The sequence below is a fragment of the Ziziphus jujuba genome, chromosome 11 (assembly GCF_031755915.1).
Source record: "Ziziphus jujuba cultivar Dongzao chromosome 11, ASM3175591v1".
In the NCBI taxonomy this organism is placed as follows: domain Eukaryota; kingdom Viridiplantae; phylum Streptophyta; class Magnoliopsida; order Rosales; family Rhamnaceae; genus Ziziphus; species Ziziphus jujuba.
In genome coordinates this window covers 17,689,317-17,714,575 of record NC_083389.1, presented here as the reverse complement: position 1 = coordinate 17,714,575, position 25,259 = coordinate 17,689,317, and the positions used below count along the sequence as shown (strand labels likewise).

The following is a 25,259-nucleotide window of genomic DNA, read 5'->3' as shown; positions in this document are numbered from 1 at the left end:
GGTTCATTCAGATAGAGTTGAATTATAAGTTTAATAAGACTAGCTAAACAAAACCAAAGCCTTAACTTGGAAAAAAACCACCAATTATTAAATCAAACTGCCAGGTACAGATTAAGCACGATAATTATGGACAAAATTGAGTAGTATCCCCATTACCAGTATATTGAATACATATAAAAGAGAAATTACATAACTAGCTTCTTGTGCCAAACATCAACAATCCATCAACAGCATATGAGGGAAAATACCATGAACTCAATAATTTAAGGATGATCATCATGTTCTCCATTTTTAACATCAAAAATTGGACGATGTGCTCGACGAATAAACCTAAGAAGTTCCTTAAACCGGCGGTGATAATGCTTCGGTGAAAACAGAGATGCTGTAGTCTTGGTTTTTGGCAATGGATGATCATCCATTGATGATGGTATTGGCACCAAAGGACTTTCAACACCATGGACCACACAGGACTCTTCAACATAAATATTTGGAGCACTGACAAGAACATCATTCAAAGATAATCTTTCTCCATCGGTGTCAACCACGAGTGTTGTGTTGTGGAGAGTAGGAAGCGTGGTGTTTTGAGGAAGGGTGAGGAGGAACTTGTAAGGGAGCGCTCCGGCAGTGGAAACGTGATAGTGGAAGGTGTCAACATTGAGGGGATGGCCTAGAAGGGAAGTATCAGGTGGAACAAAGTAGGTGAGGCTTTTAGAGTCCGTGGTTTGGTTCTGAGCATGGAGGGCCTGAGCAAAGAGTGTGAAGCCGCTTGATGAGAGAGAAGTGAACACAGCGTCAGAGCAGTGGGCTTCAATGGCGGAAATGAATGTGACAAAAGCTACGAGGAATAGCAGGGTCAAAGAGAAGGTTTGTGGGATAAAATATGCCATTTTAGAGAAGAGGAGACAGGGGAGAGAGGAAAAGATCAAGTATAAGGAAAAATGGAAACGATCTTGAATAGGATATGTGGTTGTTATATACATGTTTCCCTCTTATTTGCTGTTGAATAACGGTTTTAACAGAATTTTGTTTACTTGGACTAGGTTTGAGAATGCTATTTGGTCCAAAATCTTTAGTCACTTAAAATGAGATAGTCCGTGTGCTTTGGTAGCTGTTGCTTGTGTCTCGGAGAAAAAAGGAAGAAATGGCTTATATATCCATAATTAAGCATTGCTTACAGATTGATTAATAAAGGGCTTTGTTAACATTTAGAGGGTAATCTAAACGACACAAAATGTATGAATGGCGTTCATAAATATAGAAAAGTACCATATAATTTTATTAAATGACTGAAATCCTAAAAGAAGAAGGAAAGAGATCATAAATAATAACATAATGAGTTAGCAAGACGATAAGTGATCAACTTGTGAAACTAAGCACCACATGCTTTATTTTTTTTTTTTTTTAATTCAAAATCTTAACCTTATTATCCAAAAGAATGATTAAAATAAAATACGATGCATGTGTTAATATATATTAATTGCTTCAAAAAAAAGTATAAATCAATAGATTTGTCACTTTGGGTGAGCCCATATACCTACCGTCTGCGTTCAATCCCCACAACTGAAATGGGAATTCTATTAAGCAGATACTTTTTCTTGCTTGAAATCCATCTGTCACATAGCCCATATACCTACCGTCTGCTTTCAGTCCCCACAACTGAAATGGGAATTCTATTAAGCAGATACTTTTTCTTGCTTGAAATCCATCTGTCACATTACCACTAATCTCAAAAACATACTTTTTCTTGCTTTGAAATCCATTTGTCATATTACCACTAATCTCAAAAATTTGAATTGTTAGAAAATGAGTTCAATATATATTATCTAGCTATTTGTCTAACACCATCTACTTCTTGAGTGGAATGAAGCCTATCAAATATATTACAAACATATATAGTCCATTATTAGCTATATGTCCAAGCAAAACTTATGCTACGGTAGTGCAAATTTCATGAAGTTTTTAAAATAACTAAAATGAAAAGATAATAAATTAATGAACTTTTGAGTATAAAATAAGAACCACTTGTAAACCTAAATAGGCCCAGGAAAAGGGGAGGCCTAAAGTTAGGCATGATAACGTGTCATGTTAAATTATATTTGTATCGTGTTATTCGTATTTGTGTGGAATTAAATTAACACAAACACAATCTGTTATGCTTTCATGAGAAAATAGATAAACTCAAACCCATTCAATAAATTATCATGAATCCATCATCCAACCCGTTAACCCATTAATAATAAATACAAATTTGAAAATTTAAATTTCATTTAATTTTGAAATAATAAACTAATATTTTTTTAAAAATACAAAAATTCTTATTTGTTTTTAGATTTTTTATAAATTAAACTTAAAAAAAATTAATACATATTTAACAATAAATTAAATAATTTTAATATTATAAAACATATATAATTACCAAAATACTCTTCATTAAATGGGTTTATCATATTTATCGTGTTCCACCCATTAAAACCTATTAATTTATTGGGTCTTATTGGGTGATACTGATATGGATCCGATACGATATCGTCAATTCAAATCTGTAAATTATCGTGTAGGTTCGTATCGTGTTATCATGTCGTGTAAGATTTTGCCAAGCCTACCTAAAGTCGAATCAAAAGGCTTCGTGATACACTGCTATATATCCAAGGGAAGGTGAGCTAGGAAAAACCCCAACGAGACTAACACCACAAAGAATACCATGGAAAACAGAGTGAAAAACAGATATGGAGCTCAATTCCTTAGGCAAGACTAAGGAAGGGTATAAGTCAGTAATGAAGATATTGTTATTAAAGGTACCAGTTAAAAAAGCAAAATCAGAAAAGGCCATTCGACGGCTTGCTAACAATTTCTTCCTTTTTTGGATTGTTATTTTGAAATTCATCCTCCAACCACATAAAAGACTTATTGTCTTCTATGTTGCTACCAAGGTTAAAGGAGTGAGACTTGATAATGGTGTGGAATGGACGGAAGAATGATTTTGAGATAAGGTTTTGTAGAGTAAATGGTTTAGGAAGGAATTTAAGATTGGAAGAAAACAAAGCAGATCGGAATGAGAACTGATGTCATAAGAAAGTAGATAGGCGTGCGCGGATATTGAAGGCTAGAAGTAAAAGGGGAGACAGAAAAAACTAGCCATGTCAGTGGAACAAATAATGGCACAAGTAGTAGTCCCACTGAATTCGTCTCATTTAGGGGCAAATGATACCAGCCAAGGACGCAGTCAGAGGCCAAGCAGCCTAAAGGTGGCCTAATAGAAGGATTAGGACTCAAGTATTTCCCTTGCTGAGGCCTATGGGGTTAGTATCCTGTGGGATTTACAAGACCCATGGCCAACAAAAGCCTCGGAGCGTTGACATGGTCTCCATTTTTTAGGTTGAGATTGGTTTTTAAGTAGGTGCGTAATAGCATGGAAATAGGGTTTTGTGCTGTTTGTTTTGTTAAGCAAACCAACAATGGTACTTTGATTAAAGGGTAGGAGATTGGAGTACTATGGTTGACCTTATTGAGGTTATGGAGCCTTCATTTGAAATAGTTTCAACTGGACTTATCAATCAGCTTCTCCATTTTCTTGGAAAAAGCAGGAAGATGGAAATTATGATTAAGGTACTAGAAAATCTTTTTGTTTTTTTGGGTTTTACAGAGAAGTATACGGAAAACATGTCAAATCTTCTTCCATTTCTTCATCATTTTTTACAAAGCAGCTACCTTTTAACTGATACATACAACTCCAATGTTCTCTCTCTAACTCCACTGTTCTCTCTCTCTCTCTCTCTCTCCCCCCTCTTCTCTCTTCACAAGTGCAGTTATTCTTACATGATTGGGCCATCTGGTGCCAATATCAATATCAATATATGTCCAAGCAAAACTTATACTGCAGTACTGTAATTTCACGAAGATTTTAAAAGAATCAAAATGAAAATAAATTAATGACCTTGGAGCCTCAAATAAGCCATGAAAAGCGTGCCACAATTTAAGTGGTGCATCTGGAACTTCTTATTGAACCGTTAAAGTTATGCAATTCGTCTGAATTAGAACCATAAATTGCTTTGATGGTGTCTCTACAGCTACTGCAAAAACAGTGAAAATCAATTACAGGATTGAAATGAAAAAATTGGACGGTCCATATAAAATGCTTAAATAAAACCATATTGGTTAGTAAATGAGAATATGATCAAACACCTGCAAGCCTCCTGGTTGAATTTCTTCTTGGGAATTCCATATAACGATTGAAATACATCTGGTTCTACTCGACAGAAGTATGGACGATCTGTAAACAAGATATACATAATGTTTTAAGAGTTTTCAAAGGCAGAAAGAAGCTGCTTTAAAATGACAGTACGGTATAAAAACATAGAAGAAAGTGAAAATCAGTCACAATACCAGAATAAATGGAGCATTTGCGAGTGCTTTTGTCATAGTGTATACACCATCCATCTGCGCCTATCATGCTTCTGTAAAGCTGAAATTTATAAAAATCAAAACCAGACCATAATAATATATCTTTATGTACCAACATATCTAACCAAAATTTTTGACAAACTATCCTAGCTAGTAAGACCTTTATCCATAACTACTCAATCAATAAAAGTAAGCAATTACATTTTACAGCTCATTCCAATTAAAGCATTTATCTACCTTCGGATTAAATCCATTTAACGGTAGGATGGTTTGCTAGAAAAACTTTTCTCAAACATTTACACACATTCGTAAACAGAATACAAATTTGGATCAAGTCAGTTGAGAATGAAATGTAACCATTTCTTAATTAACCAACATAAATCATACATGGAAGAACTATAATCAGGACTTGTGCAAATGCTAAAATTTAGAATATACCCAAGAAAATAGTTTACATTTTAAGAAAATCAAGTGGGTCAAATCCTAATAAAGTTTTTTTTTTTTTTTTTTTCTTCTGAGATATATCTTCACTATGTATAGTCAAAAAGCAGAGCTTTGTTGAAGTAAAAGATTATCAAATCTAAACTAATCGAATTCGTGTTAAAAATGAAGGAATGAGGACAAACCTCAATATCAGAAGAGTCGGTGAAGATTTCTTCGGGAGTGGGGAAGGAGGGACCCTTATGGAGCTTGCAGCATGCCCCACAGCTCTCGACGCACCACCATAGGAGCTCCTTCTTCTGGCACCCGAAACCCACACTCACACTGCTCTGCTTTTGCTTCGTCTTTGAATTCGACTTTGTAGGTTGCCGTGGCCGGCGAGCCATACTGGTTATATGGATTCGAGGGAAAGCCATGGCGTGGAACATTTTCAGGATAAGAGAATTCAAACTCCATAAAAAATAAAAAATAAATAAAAATAAAAATTTGTTCATTAAACTTTAAAAAGCTCCCTGCAAGGAAATTACGATTTAATATTTTATTATTTAAAATGAAATTTTAAAAGAAAATTTTAAATTCGCAATTGTCTTGGAAAATACTTTGCTAATTCAATTTTCTTTTTTTCTTTTTTTTGGGATAAAGTTGTTAAAAAAAAGTAGAAATTTTGAACATATAAGATAGAAAACAAAATAACTACATAGATTAAATTATGCAAGGAGTCTCTCATTTCCTTGTCTTTTATTTTCTTTTTTTTTTCTTTGTTTGTCAATAAAGTTTGATTAACAAATTTGCGTAGGGCTTGTTTGGATAGAAATCAACTACTGTGTCTCTCTCAGAGAAAATTGTAACTCCTTTCATAATTTTTATGTATTTACAAACAGAGATAAAATTCCATCCATATTTAACCATAAAGGTTACCATAAATCGATGAAATTTTTCATTACTTAATTTTCCAAGAAAAAGAAAAGTGAAGAAAACAACTCCAAATACCTCCCCAAAAACAAAAATAAAATAAAATAAAATAAAATAAAAAACACCTCTTTCCAGATCCATATGGATTTTAAAACATTACAGAGAAAAAGATTTAGTTATAAAAATAATTTAAAAATAAAAATAAAAAATAAAAATAAAAAAAGAAGGGGGGAAGCAAGCGTAGCAACAACCCAAATGTCTGTTCCAAAAAGAAAAAATAAAATAAAATAAAATAAAATACCAGCTACCCAAATCTAATGTGACTTCTCGGAGTACCGCTATTTAACCAACCACAAAACATTATTCTCTAGTGTTTCCAAATAATAATTATTATCCATACCCAAAGCTAAAAAAATGTAGCACACTTATAATAGAATAAATCCCACACACACAGCATCCCAAATCAAGATTCATGTAGCTCCCTTAATTTTAGTTACAAAAGCTTCCCTAAAGTAGATCGTAAATGGATTGCCTAGATATGCCATTTATGTGCAAAGAGAACAAACTCTTATTAAACAGAACCATTATCAAGCAGACTCACTGCCCCTTGGAGAGTAGCGGTCATCATCATCAACATCAACAGGGCTCCTATCATCTCTAGGACTGCCACTGGGACTCCGGTTGCGACCATTAGCTTCATTGGGACTTGCATACCTCCTACCAACAGAACCATCTCTTTCAGGACTCATGGGGCTTCTGCTCCTATCCCTCGTGCTTCCACTATAATCAGACCCATCTTGCCGGGTGGCCAATCTACCATTCATTGGAGAACGGCTATCTCTCTCCAGAGGGCCACCTTCATCAGGAGTTGGGCTGCGTTTCCTAGTCTTAGAGGTAATTGGACTATCCCTAGGCCTCGGTCTCCTATAAGTAGGGCTCAGTGATCCATCATCACGATCAACGCTTCGCCCTCTTCTTGCAGGGGATCTTGATCGGCTGGCAACACAAAGTTATCGAAGTTATTATGACAAACAAATAATTTGTACACTGCAAAAATATATATATATATACATACATAAATACATACATACTATACACATATACATATATCTATTGATCAGATTATAAACCAATTCCAACTTTTCCACTGTTACTAAACTTCCACCTCCTCTAAAAATGTCTCTCACGACACTCTTAACAACTGCAACAAAAACATATACGAAATATTAAACTTTGCCGACCATGCAACAGACTCACCGCTCCAAACATTCTGTATAGCTCACAGTATAAAATCATACAAGTGACACTGACAACTATCACTGAAAACTATCAAGAACAAGAAAATAAATAACCTGTAGCTGCGGCCTCTGCTATAACTTCGACTGCGGCTTCTACCACGGCGGGGAGGAGTTGGTGAAAGTGAATAACTCCTTTTCCTGCATCATAAAATTAAAAGTTGAGAAACTGAATGTACTATAGTTACTACTAAAATAATATATAAAAGCAAAAGTTGCCACGAAGTGTGCAAGTCTTCATAGGTGAGTACCTTATTAGATCCTTTGGGCTATTTTTGCACTGTCTCTCTATATGGCCTCTCTCTCCACAGCGATAACACTTGTTCTTCCAATCTCCAGCCTTGCAATCTCGAGCCCAATGCCCATCAATGCCGCAGTTAAAGCAACGACCAGATCCAGGAGGGGGCCCTCTACCTAAATACTCACGAGAACCACGTGGCCCCTACTCAAAAAGAAAAAAAAAGCAAAAACCACTTGCTGAATATGAACAAACTAGAGAACCAAAAATCTGACCAAGGTAGACTACAGTGTAGTTTTGTTGGATGGACAAATGCAAGCACAACTAGGATAAAAGATTATTTCAGTTCCAATAACAAGCATGCATAACAGTGACAATATTACACACCCAGAGTGGAGGGCAGGCAATACACTTTCCAGGTATAGTCACTAAAAGAAAGGCAAAAAGAAACTGAGAAATTTTACTAACATATACAAGAGTATTATTTTAATTTACCTCTTTAGTAACCCATCCATAAAGAAAGCGCATAAACTCGGTAGCTCAAGTAAAAATTCAAACTAATATTTCTAATGACCTTCAAGATGAGTGCGTATCTCCTAATAAGTTGTTAAGGAAAAGATAGATATGTCACTGCTTCCCCAAATTATTAACTTTCATGCTCACGCTATAACCAGACTAAATTCATCCATTAACCAATTCTATTAGAAACAGAAACATTTGAAATGATAACATGTTAAATTTGACTCATAACTTACCCCCTTAGCAAATTCCACAATGATGCGGCTCCCATCGAAATCTCGACCATCTAAGCTATACCTTGCATCATCAGCATCTCGAGGATCACTAAATTCCTGTTTAATCAGAATTAAGCACAGAAACCAAGGAGAAACCCATATTTGGTTACATGACCATAAACAACAGCATGGCTAAGAATGGAAACTTACAACAAAGGCGAAATCACGCTTCATGTCCACATCCCGTACTCTGCGGAAATGGTTGCCAGAAACAGTAAGGCTATCATTACTTAACTACTGCAAGAGTATGATACTTTGGCCATCACAGACGAACTAAACACCAGTTTGAGATTGTTGCCAATTGCATAAAAACACGCAATAACATTACAGAAAGAATCGCCAAAGTCTCCTATACACTCGGCAAGAATTTCCACCAATTCCACCAAAGGCCACCCTCCCATCAAAGACCTCCAGGTTAGGCCAAACCCCAGAAACCTTCAACAAGACCATTCAAGTTAAAAAAAACATGGCACCTTGGGGCAGAGCACTCCCATACATAATATGAATATTATATTAAGACCAAGCACTAAATCAAGCTTGGCATAAACCAATTTTGCCAACACTTTGGCTTATAAAACACCCTACTACCCACACCAATTGATTACTGGTTAAATAAGTTACTTCCACTTCATCTAAAAAACAAAAGCCGAAAAACGTAGTTCGAAATAATTACTCTTATATCAATTCACAATGTATATTTTGCAACCAAACCAATAGAACTTGACAACACTTCCTGGAAAATACAGGATTAGACAGCTCCCAAATATACTACAGGGCGATAAGGCAATTAGGAATCACAATCGAGAGAGCATCATCACCAAATTGTAATTTACAAGCATGCAAGTAAGCATGTTTGCGCATGTGTATTAAACTACAAGTAACAATGGTTAAAAAGCATGACAAAACATTCAAGCAAACAAAAGAAAGTAACATGAAATTTGCCAATTTAAACTCATTTATCAGTGCTCTAGACCACAGGGGTAAAACACCATGTTTAAAATCAATGACAAATATTTACCTTCCATATCTGCTAAAAAGACGTTTCAAATCACGTGAGCGTGTCCTTGAGGATATCCGACCAACATAGAGGCGTGTGCTACCATATCGATCATCATAACGAGGCATTTTCAATCTGCAAAAAGCAATATCTTCATAAAGGGGATGCCTCTATTTTAAATTACGCTAATCATCTAATTAAAACAGAAGTTCAAACTATTTACTTATGTTGAAAAAAAAAAAAATCATTACTCAACCCAATACAGCCTGTACTTATGTTGAACCTTCCCAGCCTCTAAAAGCGTTCAACCCAATTCAGTCTTATTCAGAAAAAAACGTATCTAAACCCAAATTATCAATTCAAAGCCCATATTCATATAGATAAACCTAGAGAGGGAAAAAAAAAATTAATAATAATAATAATAATAATAATAAAACCACACAAATATTCTAAAGCTAACAATCTTCTATCACTTTTCAGGCTCAATCATAGGAAAAACAATAGAGACACTATATAACTCTTTAAACTTCTGTACTAACAATCTAACAGAGAGGCCTTGTTAAGTCAAACGCGAAAATAGCACCTTTCATCAGCTTTTGCAAAATATCCATTGCAAAAATCATACATAACGAATAAACCACCAATAGTAGAACCAATATATAAGAAAATCAAAAGACAATTTTGATAAATATTAAGAGCTCTACAAAGCAAAACAATCCCATCAGTTTCATGTCTACCAACTAAAAATATAGAGAAACCAAGATCTATTAATCTTCAACCCGATATTAAATTCAAAAATTTTTAAAAATCATACTTTTCCAATGAGCACAAATCAATTCAAGCCCCAAAAAAAATATATATATATATATATGAAATTCCATAAACTTAAAAGACATCCGCTATTGAATTAAACATAAAAACGTTACCAAAATTGTAATAATCCAAGGATTCAATGAGCACAAATCAATTCAAGCCCCCAAAAAAATATATATATGAAATTCCATAAACTTAAAAGACCTCCGCTATTGAATTAAAGATAATAGCGTTACCAAAACTGTAATATTCCAAGGATTCAGAAAATTGAACAGAGCACGACCCTCGAATATTAGAAAAAAAAAAAAAAAAAAAAAAAAAAAAGGCCCCAAATTCTCGATTTAGCCCTAATTCTGCTTCGAATGAAGAGAAGGAAATGGAGGTGGTCCGCTTTGCGCTTTATAGAATGAACCGACAAGGTTTTGACGGCCGGGATGGATTTGGGTGAATTGAAGGGTTAGGATTAGAGCAAGTGACGTTAACACCCATGACTGATGCTATGGCATCGCGCGCGTGACGAACCTGGGGATGGATTTGTCTGAGGTGTGTGTGACGTGGACAGTGGACTGTATTTTTAAGAAAGAAGGACCAATCTTGCCTACATGTCACCGTAGACTAGTTCATTATCGATATGCCAATTCAGCATATCTGACAACTTTCCTTTTCTTAAATTCAGTGTAATTGAAATTCAAATTAATGAGTCACTTTGTTTTTCTTTTTTTTCTTTTTTTAATTACAATGAATCACTTTGTTAATAAATCAAACCTTTTAATATAAGAATATATTTTAGTTTTCTTCTAATAAATAATTATCTCATTCATTTTATTAAATAATTTAAGAAAAACAATCACAAATATTAGTTTTTATTTTTTTTTAAAAGCAGGAATATAAAAATAACATATTAAAAAAAAAAAGTCATACATTTTTAAGTCCACCGTTTTTTTTTTTTTTAACGTTGTTTGGATATATTGGTGTAGATATATATTATACAGTGATGAATTATATTATATGAGTAATATTTTTTTATTTTTTATACACAAAAAAAAATAAAATAAAATAAAAAGCAGCACTCGCACTAATAAAGGGAGGAACTTAAAGAGTTCTTTCAAATTCAACATGTAAAGCTCAAAAGAATAAAAAAAAAATTATATATATATATATATATATCAATTTTTTATTATATAATTATTATTGGGTAAAATATGAACTATATAATAGAGTTTTATTGTTTTTTTTGTTTTTGTATGGGATTTTTATTTTCTTCTATGTTTTTTTTAAGTTTATTAATTTTTCAAAATTGCTTAAATAAAATAAATAACATAATTAATCTTCAAAAGGAAACTAAATATGTTAATAAGCTTGTAAGAACGAAATTGATTTGTAAATAAATGAATATTGCTAATTTGGATTTCAATTGTATTGAAATTTAAAAAATGGCATATTGTCATTGGAAGGATATGATGTGGTAGGCCATCCTACCAAATAATTTCACCAATTTTTCTTCTCCCAAATCTTTTACATACATTTCCAAAAATAGCTTTCTTTATTAAATTGTCTTTAAATTCCGATTAAACAATATTAAATGTGGCAAAGGGAATTCAAATTCAAGTATGTTAACAAATTAACATATATTATTCTTAATAATCACAATTTGTTATATTTTGATGCGACATGTAAACGAGACAAACTGACCTAAATACCAAAAAGATTTGCAACAAATTATATATTTGTGACCTGTAAAAAAATTATTGGCAACAAATTATATTACTTTGAATACCTTTATTTTCTTTATCTGCAAAGATTGAATGTATATGTATTAGTTCTCATAGGCAAATCAAAGTTGAAGTTTCACTTTACCATGAATAGTTGTGTTGCATATATATACACACTATTAATTTGGGTGTGTTCAAATTTTTGACAATATATTGCTTGATACCAAACAACACTATTAGAGGAATAGAGACTTTCCATGGCAAACTGTATATACTATAATAATTACTTATAACGAATCTTCACAGTCCATTCTAATTTGGGCCGACCTTTTTGTTGTTGTTCTTTGGAGTTGGAGGCATATATATAAGATTTTCTGACATAATGGTTGTTTGAGCCATTGAGATTGCAAAGTTACTATAAACCTTTAATTTTTTGTCTCACTTGATAAGTACAAATTTTATAAAATAAATTTAGGTGTGTAACATCATTCCATTATCATAGAATTTTAAAAAATAAAAAAATAAAAAAATAAAAAAAAAGAGGTTATGAACTGTCATTATTGGCTTGTAGCTATTTCATTAGCATTGTAAAACAGAGGAAATCGTGGGTTTTCGTGCGCCTGACTACTCGGCCAAAAGAAAAACAACATATACATGATTAACGTAGCCATTCATTCTCGAACCATTAAAGAAAATAAAAATATAAATAAAAAAGCCAAAAACCAGATTAAAAAAAAAAAAAAATGGCCATCATCATCATCATGATAATCAGAGCATCTCTACTTTTTACTTGTTCAAGTATGGTAGTTGCACTTCCCCACAACAACCTTATACCATTTCTAAATTATTAACTCCTCTTATTCTTGCTACCAAATAGCAACGTAAAATAAAACAAAACCCTGAAGAAAAACCCCCATGCAACGGTAATCCATAGGCAATTCCATTTGCTTATATCAGTAATCCCCTGCTGCTTTAGTATATCTGTTCCAGTAGTCACGCAAGTAGAGCTCGTGATGTTCGTCCCAAGAGTGTCACTCATGCTCTTCAGAAGCTCCACTTTAATGGCGGCCGGCACAGCCCCTAGCGGCGTGGAGTCGAATATCTGAACCCCTCTAACGAAGCACTTCAATGGATCATCAAACTCATTCTGCAAAACACCTTCATATGGGTACTTCACAAGAGATAGATAATGAAACCAAATCCAGTAGGGCGGGATTCGATCCCGGCTTATGAAGAACCCACTGAAGAGTAGAAAATAGGCCAAGATTGCAACGACGACGGTGTAACCAAGCATTACATGGGTAACGACGCCGGAGAGGAACGTCACGAATGAGCTTCCGGCCCAAAAAGCGGCAAAGATGGTGAAGAAGAAGAAGAAAAAGCCCGAGAGACCGCCGGCGAGGCCGACGGCCCAGAAGGTCGTGGCTGCGAAAGCTAAGGAAAGGACGATGAGAGAAGGGATGGAAATGAGAGAGTGAGCGAGGACATAAGACGATCGGCGATATGCATTGTAAGCTGTTTCTCTCATGAAGATGTATCTCTCTTGGAGGAAAACCGGAATGGCTTCGGCGCAGGTGTAGAAGGTGGTGGACATTGCGAACGCGAAGAATCCCAAGCGTTCTTGGACCCCTTTCGGTGAATCATCGAGTCCCCAAAACATGGTGGCCAATATAAACCCGGTTACTAGAACCGCACCTAATCGGATTCCGAAAAGCTCGGGCATTCTTCGAGAGTTTGTGAGCGATCGTTTGCCTATCACTGCCATCTCGATCCAAAATGGGTTTGCAAATGTGGCAAACGAAGAGGATGGATTGGAGTCGGTGGGTGCTCCCGAGACTAATTTCCCTCTCGAAATGCTTGCACTGATTGAGTCTTTGAGTGATAGTTTAAGTACGCCAGAATGTTTGTTTTGATGTTGCTGATTATTCTTCGTCGCTTGCCATGACTTGTTGAATTCGACTAAGCTCTTTGTTCCACCGGGAGTTTCCTCGAGTTCACGAATCAAGTCCAGAGCGAATTCAGTTCTGTTATCATTCTCAGGGATAGGATGTCCGAAATCCGCGAAGAACGACGGGAGGTTCGCCGGCGAGCCGCTGTAAACTGTCTGTCCATGGGACAGAAAGATCAGGCTGTCTAACAATCCGAGAATTCTGTAGCTCGGTTGGTGAATGGAGGTGATGACAATGCTTCCACTCTGCGCAATTCTCTGCAACACCTTGACAACCATGTAAGCACTGGTGGAGTCCAGCCCCGACGTCGGTTCATCCAGAAACAAGAGAATAGGATCGTGAATTATGTCGGTACCAATGGAAACCCGCCGTCTTTCGCCGCCGGAGACGCCTCTGTGACCTTCATCTCCGATCACCGTCTTGGCGGCGCTTCGCAGGCCAAGCTGGTCGATCAAAGCTTGAACTCTGGCTTTCTTCTTGGATTTAGAGAGGGAACGAGGGAGCCTGAACTCTGCCGAGAACATGAGCGTCTCTTCCACCGTCAACATCGGAAACAAGAGGTCGTCTTGCATGACGTAAGCAGATATCACCTTCAACAGCCTCGATTCCAAAACCTCGCCGTTTAGACTCACCGTCCCTTTCAAGCTTTCTTTAGCGATACGATCGGCTAGAGCATCTATCAGCGTCGATTTGCCGGACCCACTCGCACCGAGAACCGCCATGATTTCTCCTTCTCTAGCTTCGCCGGAGATATTGTTCAGCAAAGTCTTCGTTTCACCCATCATGTCATCATTATTCGCCAATATCCCACCTACAGTTGATGAAGTTTTCCGGCCAAAGTATGAAGGGAACGCCATTTTACTCCTAACTTTCACTCTGTAAGTCAGATTATTGAAGGAAAGGACAAAAGGGTATGAAGAAGAAGCTGGAACTGAGTTGCAGGAGAAACCGAGCTCGAGAATGCTATGGTGGTGATCAACCGGATTGTTGTTATTGTTCTGTGCGTCTTCAACTCGCTTGAGAAGCTCTCCCAGAGTGAGATTTTGACGGCCTCTGCTGGGACGGAAGTCTTGGAGCTCCATGTTTGGGGAGTGGTTGAGGAAGCGGAAGAAGTCGCCGCCGGCGGTGGCGGGGACCGACGGTGGTGGTGGCGTGGAAGATATTGGAGGAGCTCTCCCGCGAGACATGGGTGTGGGTGGTGGTGTGGCTCTGTTGGTTGGGTTTTAGTTGGAAAACTCAGAGGGAGAAGAATTTATATAGAAAAAGAAAGGAAGCAAAATGTTGTGGGAATATTGAGAAAGAAGGAAACGAGGAAGGAAAGGATTGGGTCATTAGGTTTGGTGATTGTAAGTATCCAACCTTTACGTAATGCATATTACTAGTAGGTGAGAAGAGTTGTACAGCCTTTTTTTTTTTTTTTTTTGTGCTTTTTCTCTTTTAACTCTCTACATTTTCTAACAATTCTTAAGAATTCTTTTAATAAATTGATATATTTGAGTTTTCGATTCATTTTACTAATTTTACATTTCAACTTCAAATTACTTTGGAATTTCATATTCATTGCCCGACATATTTTTCTTTCTTCTATGTTTCCTATTTGAGATAGCGAAATTAATATTGTTTCAAAAAAAAAAAAAAAGAAAAAGAAAAAAAAAGAAAAGCGATAGCGAATTAATATTGAATAGTTTATGGTTTATATATGTTTTAACTGATGATTTCTTGTAACCAAAAAAAAAAACTTATGATTTCTTTTCATTTGGTCCACTAATTATCTAAATAAGTATAAATATATTCCTATAAGTCAGTCCACTAGTAAAAACAAGTGTCACTAATAATATTACAGTATGTAATCAAATGGGCAGAATCAATACAGTACATAACAAAAGCCACTGTTACTAATAATATGGCAATATGTAACCCAAAACTACTAAAAGACATACAAATAATTAAAAAGGGGACCCACAAACTCTTGTGGTCTTATCCGTCTTATCAAAATTTTAAAAATAAAGTTGACTGGGAACTGCATCTTTATAACTGCATCTTTATGCATATATGACCATCACTAGATTTTTTTATGGTACATTTTCATACTCTATCAAATTAAGAAATAAAGTTTGTACTTAAACCTTAGTATAATTCGTAATAAATCTTGTTAAAATATGGTAAATTTATATATAAAGTATATATATACAATTCAAAAAGAAGAAAATATGTATCAAAATTACTTATTGGAGGAGAAAGAAACTGCAGAGTACAATCTGAGAACCAAGGCTTCAAAATCAAAGAAAACCTTTGTTTTTATTCATATTTCTTTTTGGCAACAACAAAATCGTTGATTGGATATTTTCAACATTGTTTATATGAGCTTAATCCCATTAGAAATGGACATTTCCATGAACATGTCCAAATTAATTGGATTCTAATAAATTCGAAATGCCTATATAAAATTATATTGAAATGCGTGACGTTTTGTGCTAGTATTTCCCTTTTCATTAACATTTCTATAAATTGTCATGGAAGAACGGTGAGCTATGCTTCCTAATCTCTTCTTTACACGCCTTCAATGTCTTCACGAAAACCCAATTTCCACAGATAGCGTGCCGTTTTTGTTGATGAAACATTTGCTGTTTGAGTTTCAGTACTCATTATCTTAAGTGTATCGTATTCATTCATAATTCATTTATATATTTTCATATACATGTTAGGTATGGGTGTTATATCTGCTGTGGACTGAACTTTTGGGTGTTTATCTACTTGGAATCATTGGCGTGGACTATGCTTACCCAGCTTATTACTCCATTTCAAAACATAATGTATATATATATATACATTTTAAAATAATAAAATTAAGTAAAATTAAACTTTTCATGGTTTTTGTAATTAGAAGATGGAACTATTTTGAGGTAACACTTAGATCGTGACCTTAATTTATATATATTGTTGGCCGCCACCGTTCCATCACCCATTGGCTTAGTTCTTTTCTTTTCAAAAGAAATTGACTTTGTAATTTAAAATGACTTCTTTTATTGGTCTTTTGCCTTGTTGCTTTTTCTTGGGTAACAGCTAATTAATTTTGGTTGTTTTACGTGTTTAAGCAACATCTTTGACCCCCATTTTTATTTCTATATATATATACATATATATATAATTTTCAAATAGTGCGCCTCTTATATATTAGCAACAAACAACCACATCAACCGTCCATCATGAATAAACTATGAAAAGTTTCCGAATGCATGATATTGGTCAAGTGACTTTTAAGCATCAATCTCAATTAAAACTTGTAGTCACTTAAAATTAAAAATTTCTTTTTTACTTTTAAAATTAAAAATTGATATGAGAAAGTGAACTCATTACTTTCAATCCACTTAAGTTGCCAATACGAAGCTCACTTATGATGTTTATCATAAACGGAGACAATGCTATTTTTAAGTTTTTAAATGCTAATTGCATTTTAGTTCTTCATATTTTGGTCAGATTGCATATGTAAATTTTAAATTTAAAATGCTCCCACTTCAGGCTCTTAATTTATTATTTATTTCATATTAATCCAATTGTCAAATTAATTATCAAATTCACTAATAGAAAGTTTAAAAATAAAAAATTATTAATTTTTTCATTAATCAATTAATCATTTTTTCTCATATTGTTTGTAAATTTAGAAAACTAGTCAATTTTCTCAACTTTAAATTTTTTATTAGTCAGAATTTAATTTATGTGAAATTAATTATAACTTTAAAGTCCAATATAAAATGTTTTAAATTTTAGAATTTAATATGCAATTGACCAAAATATTAAGTATTAAATTACAAATAACTTCATTTTTTTAAATAAATTATACAAGAAGCCCGGCAGTCTTGATGTTTTTCAAATCCTATTCATGCAAAATTGGTTTCTTATATCTCAATCAACACCTTAGCCAACTAAAATGCTAAAAATACCAGTAGGAGGAACTTTGGAGCTCCATGGTCAACTTTATTGGCTTGGAGTAGATAAGCAATAGTGATGATGCCTTATCACACAATCCTTGTTTCATGAGTATTTGTCCAACGCACAACTTTTGCTTCATACTCAAATATTTTAATTTGGAAATACATTATGTTATGTATATTGAGTTTCCTATATAGTAAGAAAGCTGAGAAAATGTTTTCGCCCCTACGTACCGTACGCATGGAAGATCCAAGGGTTTACAAGAAGTCAAACAATTTTTAGTAATAAATTGGAGGTGGGTATTATTCTGTTTACCTTCCTTTCTTTTTTTTTCCCCTCTTTAATTAACAGGATTGACATACAGTTGATTGTTTCATAATATGATGCTTCGTTTTTTGTAATAACAAAGAACAAAATATCTGCATTTTCTGTTTTACCAGCACTTTCCAAATTATTGGGCAAACTTCATGAGAAGCCATTCTTGGAGTTTCAGATGGGTTATCATTTGTAAGAAAACAAATACTACATAACATGATTGAAAACATTTGCGATGCAAGAGAAGATGACCAGAAGAGAACATGACGAGAAAATGTCAAGCTGAAAACTTACCGATCGATCTAAGAATAATAATTAAGGATTTTAATTGTTTTCTATCTTTGGAAACTTTTGATTAAAATTATAATATTTAACGTTTTTAGTTTCCATATTTAGTATTTAACATTTCTTTTACTTGTGTCTGAAATCCAACTTTTCAGGAAAGATTGTTAGATGTCACTATAGATTCCAATTCAAGCAAAGTTTAATTAATCGATGTGGCAGTATAAAGGTTCTGCCTCTAAGCAAATTTTTAAGAACCCTAAAATTTACAAATAAAGTAAAAGCCCAGACCAGCCCACAATTTTAACAGGGACAGTAAAGGTAGGCCCAAAATAACAATATTTTTGGCGAGTTGATCAGAATTTTCATTTAATTTTGTCGGTATTTTGTAACCAAACATTATTATTATTATTATTATTATTATTATTATATATTTTTTCTAAACTATAACCAAACAATTTAGACACATTTCTTTTACCCACCCAAAAAAAAAAAAAAACAAGGCAATTTAGAAACGTTTATTTATAGAACCATGTTCGACACTCCATGTTCCAAAATATAATTTCAGACAATTGAATTTGCTCGATCAACATGAACACACAAATGTTGTGCCCCAAAAAAAAAAAAAAAAAATATGTGTTAGGAGAAATTTTTGTCTAGCAAAAGCAACTCTACATTATGTCGTTGTTTTGTTGTAACTGAACCTCAAAGGCTTAAAGACTATAGCTAACTCTTTATTTATTTATTTTGTATGATAAAAGAGTATAGCTAACTTTGATAGATGAAAGTAGCAGAGGAAGAAATATATCCATAAGTCTAATAAAAAATTATCTCACTTGGGTTTATTATATCCTTAATCGATGTATGACATCAGCCTATACACCTCCCCACAAACATCAATATCTGATCAAAGAGCCACTTGTCAAAACTGAAGGACATAATGCAAAATACTTGGGCTATGGAACGGACAGAAACACGACCAAAAACTTTTAAACAGGGAAAACAATGCAATTATCCCCTGATGAGCATTGTCATTCGGTTGGCCAAGGCCTCTTTGATATCTAATAGAGTTGTTCTTTTCGCACCACTAGAATATTTCTTTTACATTTTCTAGTATAGAATGTAGTGTGATTAAAACCATTTTTATGAAAATGTATATTTGAATTAGAAGTGATAGCAATGATTACTCATAAGAGCCCCTAGATCGTAGATTTGATTAGTGTCTGGTGATAAAATTTTCCTTTCTAATTTATTAAAAAAAAAATTAAAAAAAGGAAAAAAAAAAAAAAAGAAAAAGAAATTGGGGTGCAAACAATGGAATTGGGCCCAAGAACCCAGAAACTTTCCACAAATAAAACATGACCTGCAGTCCTGAACAATCCCACCTTAGGTTGGAAGACCAGCTCTGTTGCAAAAAAATCGACTGTCTAGTCAGATTCTTAATGCACCAAAAAGAAACTGCTTACACCCACACCCACATTTATATAAAGCAAAGGATGCAGACTTTGTCTTGTTCTTTGTCGTACGTAATCAAACAGGTCAATGTTATAATGTCAAACAGCCTGCCGTTTTGGACAAATATTGAATGGTAAAAGAAATAAAGAAAACCCAACTTGAATATTTATTCTCCTAAATATTAACAACATTGTACCAAATTTATGCATCGATATGGATTGAAAGACCGGGTCAAATGCATTAGAGAAATAGATCTATTGAAGCTGATAGATCAGAATGACTCGCTGCTATCAATTAGAGGGTTAAAAGTAAAGTCATTGATTAAGAAATATATTGTTGCTCAAAAATTGATGGGATTGCTTCTCAACCCAAAAAAATAATAATAATAATAATAATAATAATAATGAAGAACAAATCTTCATAGCATCTCTAACCAAAACGTGAACAAGCAAAAAATTAGTTCGTCAAGCTTTCTATGATGCGTTTATACAAAAGCCTATTAATCTAAGGAAAATAAAAATAAAAATACATTGTAAACGTGAATGTCTAATTTTCATAATGTATAATAAACAATTTGTCTTAATAAAGTTCTTTTTTTAGGTAAAAAAAAAAAAAATCTTTGTGAAGGAAAAATCTTTTTCAAAAATAAAAAGATAAACCCTAAACTATGCAAATATATATAGATTTATAGCTTAAGTATTGATATTTGTAGAAAGTTCATCTTTTTAATTATGAACAAGAAAGTAGTTATATTTTTAATTTTATTTTATTAGTCCCTTCTCTATTTTAATTTTCTCTTTTATTGTCTTCCCAAGATCTTGAAGAATTAGTTGTTTAATTCTTCCTGGAAACCATTTTAATTAACTTCAAGTTGACTCGTCTCTAAATGAGACACAGCAACCAAGGTTTTTCATATTCTCCACAGGGCACTGTCAGAACATAACCAATCTTTTTTTTTTTTTTTTTTTTGGGCTGAAAAGGACATAACCAATCTTTGCTTTAACTTTAAAGGCTCTTATATATCATATTAACAAGATTCCTATAATCTTCACTATACAGGGACTAGTTGTTCAATTTAACAATTTTATGATTTAAATATTATTGAAATTTATTCTTTATATCATCAATTTGTTTTAATTCCATGGGTAACAGCGTTGTATCTTTTTTTTTTTTCTTTCTTTTTTTTAATTTCCTTTTTAATCCTTACTCACTCTTTAATCACTACCTTAAAACACTTGCATCTTTGTATAAGGCGAGTCTTAGGTGGATCACACGGCCAATATTGTCTCTCTTCAAAATTAAACCAAACTTATACCCTTTTAATCACATTCTCAATGCATGTTCTCTCTTATATTTGCTTTGATTTATTATTTATTTGGTCAATGAAAGCTAATATCTACTTATCAACACCTAGAACCAACCAAGGTGGAATTGGCCCAAAAAAGATTATAATGACATAAAGCACTCTCTCTGTTCCTGTAATAATACTCCACCTTTCATGAATTGTAACACCTAGGATCAAATTTATTAATTCATTATGTACATTCATTCAAATCAAGGCATATAATATAAATAACCATATATCAAAATTTGTTTCATGTACAATACAAAGGGTATTTCAGTCATTACACATAGATGCTCCTTTAGGCCATCTAATTCATGCCTAACAGCACATACAGAACAAAAACACCGTCATTGCTAATTATACCAAATCATTCTATATATCTCACATAATAACATGATAAATTCCTCCACTAGAACAAACCCCATTATCCTTCTCTTTCTACACCTTTTCTTGCATTCTAAGCCTTGTATTTTCCTTTTCTTTTTCTTTTTTTTTTTTTTAATAATTGAATAAAAATTTTCCCAATTTATAAACCCAAAAACCCATTACACAGCTCCTCTGACCTCCCCAACTTTACTCAAAACAGGGGTACAACAGCCCCAGAACAACAATGAACTCTGTCTGCATATCAAACTGTGTCAACGACGCACGTGATCCGCGCGTGCCGGTCCGAGCCACTTACATCAACCTCTACAAGTGGCCGGAATCCGATGCCGAGTTCGTGAAATCGGTAAGCTCCAATGGCAGGAGGAGTAATGGTAGTTGTACTGGCCATGGCCATAGTCACAGCCATGGCCATAGCCATTGCCATCCAAGGGTGGTGGACAGCATTTCATGCCGGCAAATGTACCTCCGGAGCTACAAATTCTCGAAGAAAGAGACCATGCCAGAGAAAACCAAGAAATGTTTCGGCAGAGTGAAGGAGAAAATGAGCCACGGCACTAAGAAGGGAGGGAAGTCCAAAGGTCGCAAGAGGAGTAAGTGTTTGGTTCTCAGGAAAGTGAAGGAATTGTCTTGTGCTGCTTTGTTAAGAATTTTCCAGAGGTTTTTGTCTTGCACTGCAAGTGTAGATGTTGTGGATCCAAAAGACTAGCTAACCATGGTATTTAAATTAAAGTTTATAGTTTGTTTATTTTTGCTTTAATCTTATTTATAATTTATAATAAAGAAAGGTGTTTGGTTTGAGATTTTTTTTTTTTTTTTCCTTTTACTTCTGTGATAGTTTTAATGCTGAAGTTCAGACATATATATATATATATATATATTTGGTGGCTGTATTTGTAAATTAATTTGCACGTTTTGGGGTTAGAAAATTTGGTCTAGTTTTCATCTTTTAATTTTCTCTGAGTGATTCCAAAAGATTGATGTTTATGTCATGTGTGTTCATCCTCTCTCTCTCTCTCTCTCTCTCTCTCTCTCAATTTGGTCTGTTCTGCACATTGCAGAAAGATAAAGGTGCCAAAAATTAATGTTCAGATGCTCAGCCAAAAAGAGAAAAAGGATACCCCAATTTAAATAAAAAGAAAAGAAGAATTCGATGCCTTTGAAAGTCATAGACACTTTGATAACTTCGACTTACACATTTCCATCTTCCTCTTCCTGTTTCTTCCTTCGTTTTCTTATTTAAGGAAGATTTTTTTCTTTTTTCTTTTTTCTTTCTCTGTGAGTTCCAAGTTCATGGTATTAGCTGCCAGTGACTGCGAAAAAGTGTGTCAAGTCAGATAATTACAACACTGGTAGGTGTCTCCCCTCAAAATAGCTTTTAAGAAACAGGCACATATACCATTTTGTTACTTTTTCTTTTTTTTATTCTTTCGCTGGAAATATACACTTTTCCAATTAGTTACTGTATGGAAGATAGATTTACTTTCTCGTATATAGATTTTGAGTATTTATAAAGACTTTTGGGTTTTACCAATACAAAATTTAAACATGTCAATTTTTATATTATTTTATTGATAAATATAAAATCATGGACAATGATGAATAAGGAAAATAGAAATTGAAGTATTTCTTTCAACTTTTTGACAACTATTTTTTTATCTTTTGATTACACGAATTCTGTCCAAATTAAACCAAAAGAAAAGAAAAATACAGGCAATGTTGGATTCTTTTTGTTAATCCTGGTTTCTCACTTATTTTGAGTCAGCTTCCACCATATGATCAGTATGTGAAAGCGGGGCCCCGTATAGGCCGACCGTCCGATTCAAATACATAACATGGTTGGTCGTAGAGAGGCGAGGACGATATAGATGTTCCAAAGTGGAGAACAAAGTAAAAAATGTAAAAATTTTAAGCGTTTGCTTTGGATTCTATTTGGAAAAGTTTTGTTTAAGGGTCAATGAAATGTCTGTCTCTTATTGGAAAAGCCAATTGTTACGGCGATATTCCCCATTGAATACGCTGCCAAGTGCAACATGTTTCATTCCAATCTCTTAGTATTTTTTATTTATACAATAACTTCAATCGAAATCTGTTTATTGAAAATTTTATGATAAATTTTTTTTTTTTTAATTTATCCAATAAGTGGTCCAAGAAGGAGACTTATATGTAATAACAAGTTAATAAATTGTTGGAATTTCCGTCTACGTAAAGTTGAATAAGAGCAAGTAAAAGCATCTTTAATAGTTTAATAGTTATGTGTGTTGTGAGATTTTTTTACATATCAAAGAAATAAATAATTATTTAAAAAAAAATTGTCTTTTAATGGGCCTAACTGCATTTTGTTAAGCTGACATGGAAAAGAAAAAAATAAACAATATCAAATTGACCTTCTATTTTTTAAAGCTCTATCGAACATTATAATTTTTTTTTAAATTAAAATTTTTCTCAAAATTAATTTTAAAAAAATTTAACAAAATATATATAATTAATTAATAATAATAATAAATCTTCTACACATTATAATCGGAAACACTTTTAAAATGCATTGTATATTTATGCCCCCACTTCATATTAATAATTGAAGATGTTTTAAGTAGAATGATTCTCATTTGTTTGTATTTTAGTGAAATAGCCCTTCGTGCAAATTTTTATATTAAAGTTGGGTTTATATCATTTTTACTCCTAAATTATGCAATATTTTTCATTTTCCCCAGTAAACTATAAAATTTGTACACATTGCTTTTGGGAGGACAAATGGATGAAATTAATTATATATGTAATTTTGTTTGAAAACTATTTTATGACATTATATTTTACTTTTGTACATTGTTTACAGTTAATTTATGATATAATATTTTTTTTGTCCAATTTATGATATTATATTTTAATTTTGTATATGATTAATTTTGTCAGATTCATTAGAAAAAAAATTGCAAGATTGAAGTAATGTGATACAAAAAGATAGTTTGGAGAGCAATGTCACAAATTTTGTAGGTTAGGCTAAAAGAAAAAACACTTATTATTTTGGAGGGTAAAATAATAGACTAAAAGTAAATTTTATATTTGTTACTAGTAGAGATATTTTTTTAACCTGATTTTTGTTCAATAAAATAAAAATTTTACTCATTATATTTCAGAGAAATTAGTAATGGAAAAACTTTTATATATATATAATTATTATATTTGTACATAATATGGTATAACAAATCATTTATCATCAAATACTTAATATTTTTTTTGTGGGATCCATGTGTTTTCATTTGTTTTTTTTTTTTTTTTCTTTTTTGTTTGTTTTTAGTATGGTATCTATGAGAACACAAAACAATCACATTACTCATACTTCACCGATCAATAACAGAGAGTTAAAAAAATGTATATAGAAATTTTGATTACGGTTTGGGATGGACTCTCAAGCGTGGATGAATTCATTGCATTTGCATATACATCGAGAAAGTCCCAAACTCTGCTATTAAATATCTGGAAAGGGTCCCAGATAATATTATGGAGCTTTATTTTCCACAAGCTTTCAAACGCATGAGGAAATTTGTAGAAAAATACTTGGCTGAGGTTGGTATTTAGTGGTAATAATAAGAAGTGCATGTAAATTGTGTAATTGTATAATGGTAGCTAAAAAGTGAGAGGAAGCAAAGAGTGACAAAGTCTGGGCCGTGAGAGAAAAGAGAGAAAGATAAGATTCAATCATAACAACCACCAAACGAAACTTGCATTCTACGGGGCTAATCAACACGCCTGCTAAAATATAACTTTCTTCCAAATGGGCAATGGGGCTCATCCACACCCCTAAAAGTATACCCCCTAAAAAAAAAAAAAAAAAAAAAAAATCCTCATAATCATAGGTGAAAATTAAGAATGGAGTACTCATGGATCTTAATGATTCCAATTTTTGGGAAATTTCATGATATTATTATTTATGTCCCAAAAACCTACATTTTTTTAAGGTCTTATTGCTTCAATGCTTTCCAAGATTAGGCATAC

At 33.3% G+C, this 25,259-nt stretch overlaps 5 protein-coding genes across 9 annotated transcripts; 1 reads left to right on the top strand and 4 right to left on the bottom strand.

The window, feature by feature from the left end:
- Positions 1-144: 144 nt before the first annotated feature.
- LOC132800062 (uncharacterized) lies at positions 145-1,288 on the bottom strand. Its single transcript, XM_060812969.1, has one exon. The coding sequence runs from the start codon at positions 978-980 to the stop codon at positions 264-266; it is 717 nt and encodes a 238-aa protein (XP_060668952.1). The 5' UTR covers positions 981-1,288; the 3' UTR covers positions 145-263.
- A 2,362-nt stretch (positions 1,289-3,650) lies between these two features.
- Positions 3,651-5,932, bottom strand: LOC132799957 (uncharacterized). 3 transcript variants are annotated; one of them, XM_060812678.1, is made up of 5 exons: positions 5,028-5,932; positions 4,384-4,462; positions 4,183-4,270; positions 3,935-4,070; positions 3,651-3,829 (listed from the first exon to the last, which is right to left on the bottom strand). In XM_060812678.1, the coding sequence occupies exons 1-4, from the start codon at positions 5,334-5,336 to the stop codon at positions 3,974-3,976; spliced, it is 573 nt and encodes a 190-aa protein (XP_060668661.1). In that variant the 5' UTR covers positions 5,337-5,932; the 3' UTR covers positions 3,651-3,829; positions 3,935-3,973. The 3 variants fall into 3 exon arrangements, with proteins under 3 accessions (XP_060668661.1, XP_060668660.1, XP_060668662.1); XM_060812677.1 differs by having other exon boundaries at positions 3,651-4,070; XM_060812679.1 differs by having other exon boundaries at positions 3,651-4,067.
- Positions 5,933-6,069: 137 nt separating this feature from the next.
- LOC132799956 (serine/arginine-rich splicing factor RS2Z33-like) lies at positions 6,070-10,265 on the bottom strand. Of its 3 annotated transcripts, none has more exons than XM_060812674.1 (7): positions 10,128-10,265; positions 9,100-9,213; positions 8,232-8,271; positions 8,043-8,138; positions 7,301-7,491; positions 7,107-7,190; positions 6,070-6,750 (listed from the first exon to the last, which is right to left on the bottom strand). In XM_060812674.1, exons 2-7 carry the CDS (start codon positions 9,204-9,206, stop codon positions 6,342-6,344), a joined length of 927 nt encoding a protein of 308 aa, XP_060668657.1. In that variant the 5' UTR covers positions 9,207-9,213; positions 10,128-10,265; the 3' UTR covers positions 6,070-6,341. The 3 variants fall into 3 exon arrangements, with proteins under 3 accessions (XP_060668657.1, XP_060668659.1, XP_060668658.1); XM_060812676.1 differs by having other exon boundaries at positions 8,232-8,516; positions 10,128-10,145; XM_060812675.1 differs by lacking the exon at positions 10,128-10,265 and adding an exon at positions 10,005-10,025.
- A 2,075-nt stretch (positions 10,266-12,340) lies between these two features.
- LOC132799824 (ABC transporter G family member 20-like) lies at positions 12,341-14,873 on the bottom strand. The gene has a single exon (XM_060812557.1). It carries the CDS (start codon positions 14,737-14,739, stop codon positions 12,451-12,453), a length of 2,289 nt encoding a protein of 762 aa, XP_060668540.1. The 5' UTR covers positions 14,740-14,873; the 3' UTR covers positions 12,341-12,450.
- A 6,384-nt stretch (positions 14,874-21,257) lies between these two features.
- LOC107435603 (uncharacterized) lies at positions 21,258-22,064 on the top strand. Its single transcript, XM_016047237.4, has one exon. The coding sequence runs from the start codon at positions 21,490-21,492 to the stop codon at positions 21,970-21,972; it is 483 nt and encodes a 160-aa protein (XP_015902723.2). The 5' UTR covers positions 21,258-21,489; the 3' UTR covers positions 21,973-22,064.
- Positions 22,065-25,259: the final 3,195 nt, after the last annotated feature.

Bases quoted from the DNA above. Each gene is read 5' to 3' on its own strand.
- LOC132799956 (XM_060812674.1), bottom strand. From the start codon at position 9,206: ATGCCTCGTTATGATGATCGATATGGTAGCACACGCCTCTATGTTGGT. The intron at 7,492-8,042 runs GTAAGTTATGAG...CTTTTTGAGTAG, and splicing joins TTGTGGAATTTGCTAAGGGG to GGGCCACGTGGTTCTCGTGA. The intron at 6,751-7,106 runs GTTATTTATTTT...TTGTGTTGCCAG, and splicing joins AGCAGAGGCCGCAGCTACAG to CCGATCAAGATCCCCTGCAA.
- LOC132800062 (XM_060812969.1), bottom strand. From the start codon at position 980: ATGTATATAACAACCACATATCCTATTCAAGATCGTTTCCATTTTTCC.
- LOC132799957 (XM_060812677.1), bottom strand. From the start codon at position 5,336: ATGAACAAATTTTTATTTTTATTTATTTTTTATTTTTTATGGAGTTTG. The intron at 4,271-4,383 runs GTATTGTGACTG...TCTTGTTTACAG, and splicing joins CAAATGCTCCATTTATTCTG to ATCGTCCATACTTCTGTCGA. The intron at 4,071-4,182 runs GTGTTTGATCAT...CTGTTTTTGCAG, and splicing joins TTCAACCAGGAGGCTTGCAG to TAGCTGTAGAGACACCATCA.
- LOC132799824 (XM_060812557.1), bottom strand. From the start codon at position 14,739: ATGTCTCGCGGGAGAGCTCCTCCAATATCTTCCACGCCACCACCACCG.
- LOC107435603 (XM_016047237.4), top strand. From the start codon at position 21,490: ATGAACTCTGTCTGCATATCAAACTGTGTCAACGACGCACGTGATCCG.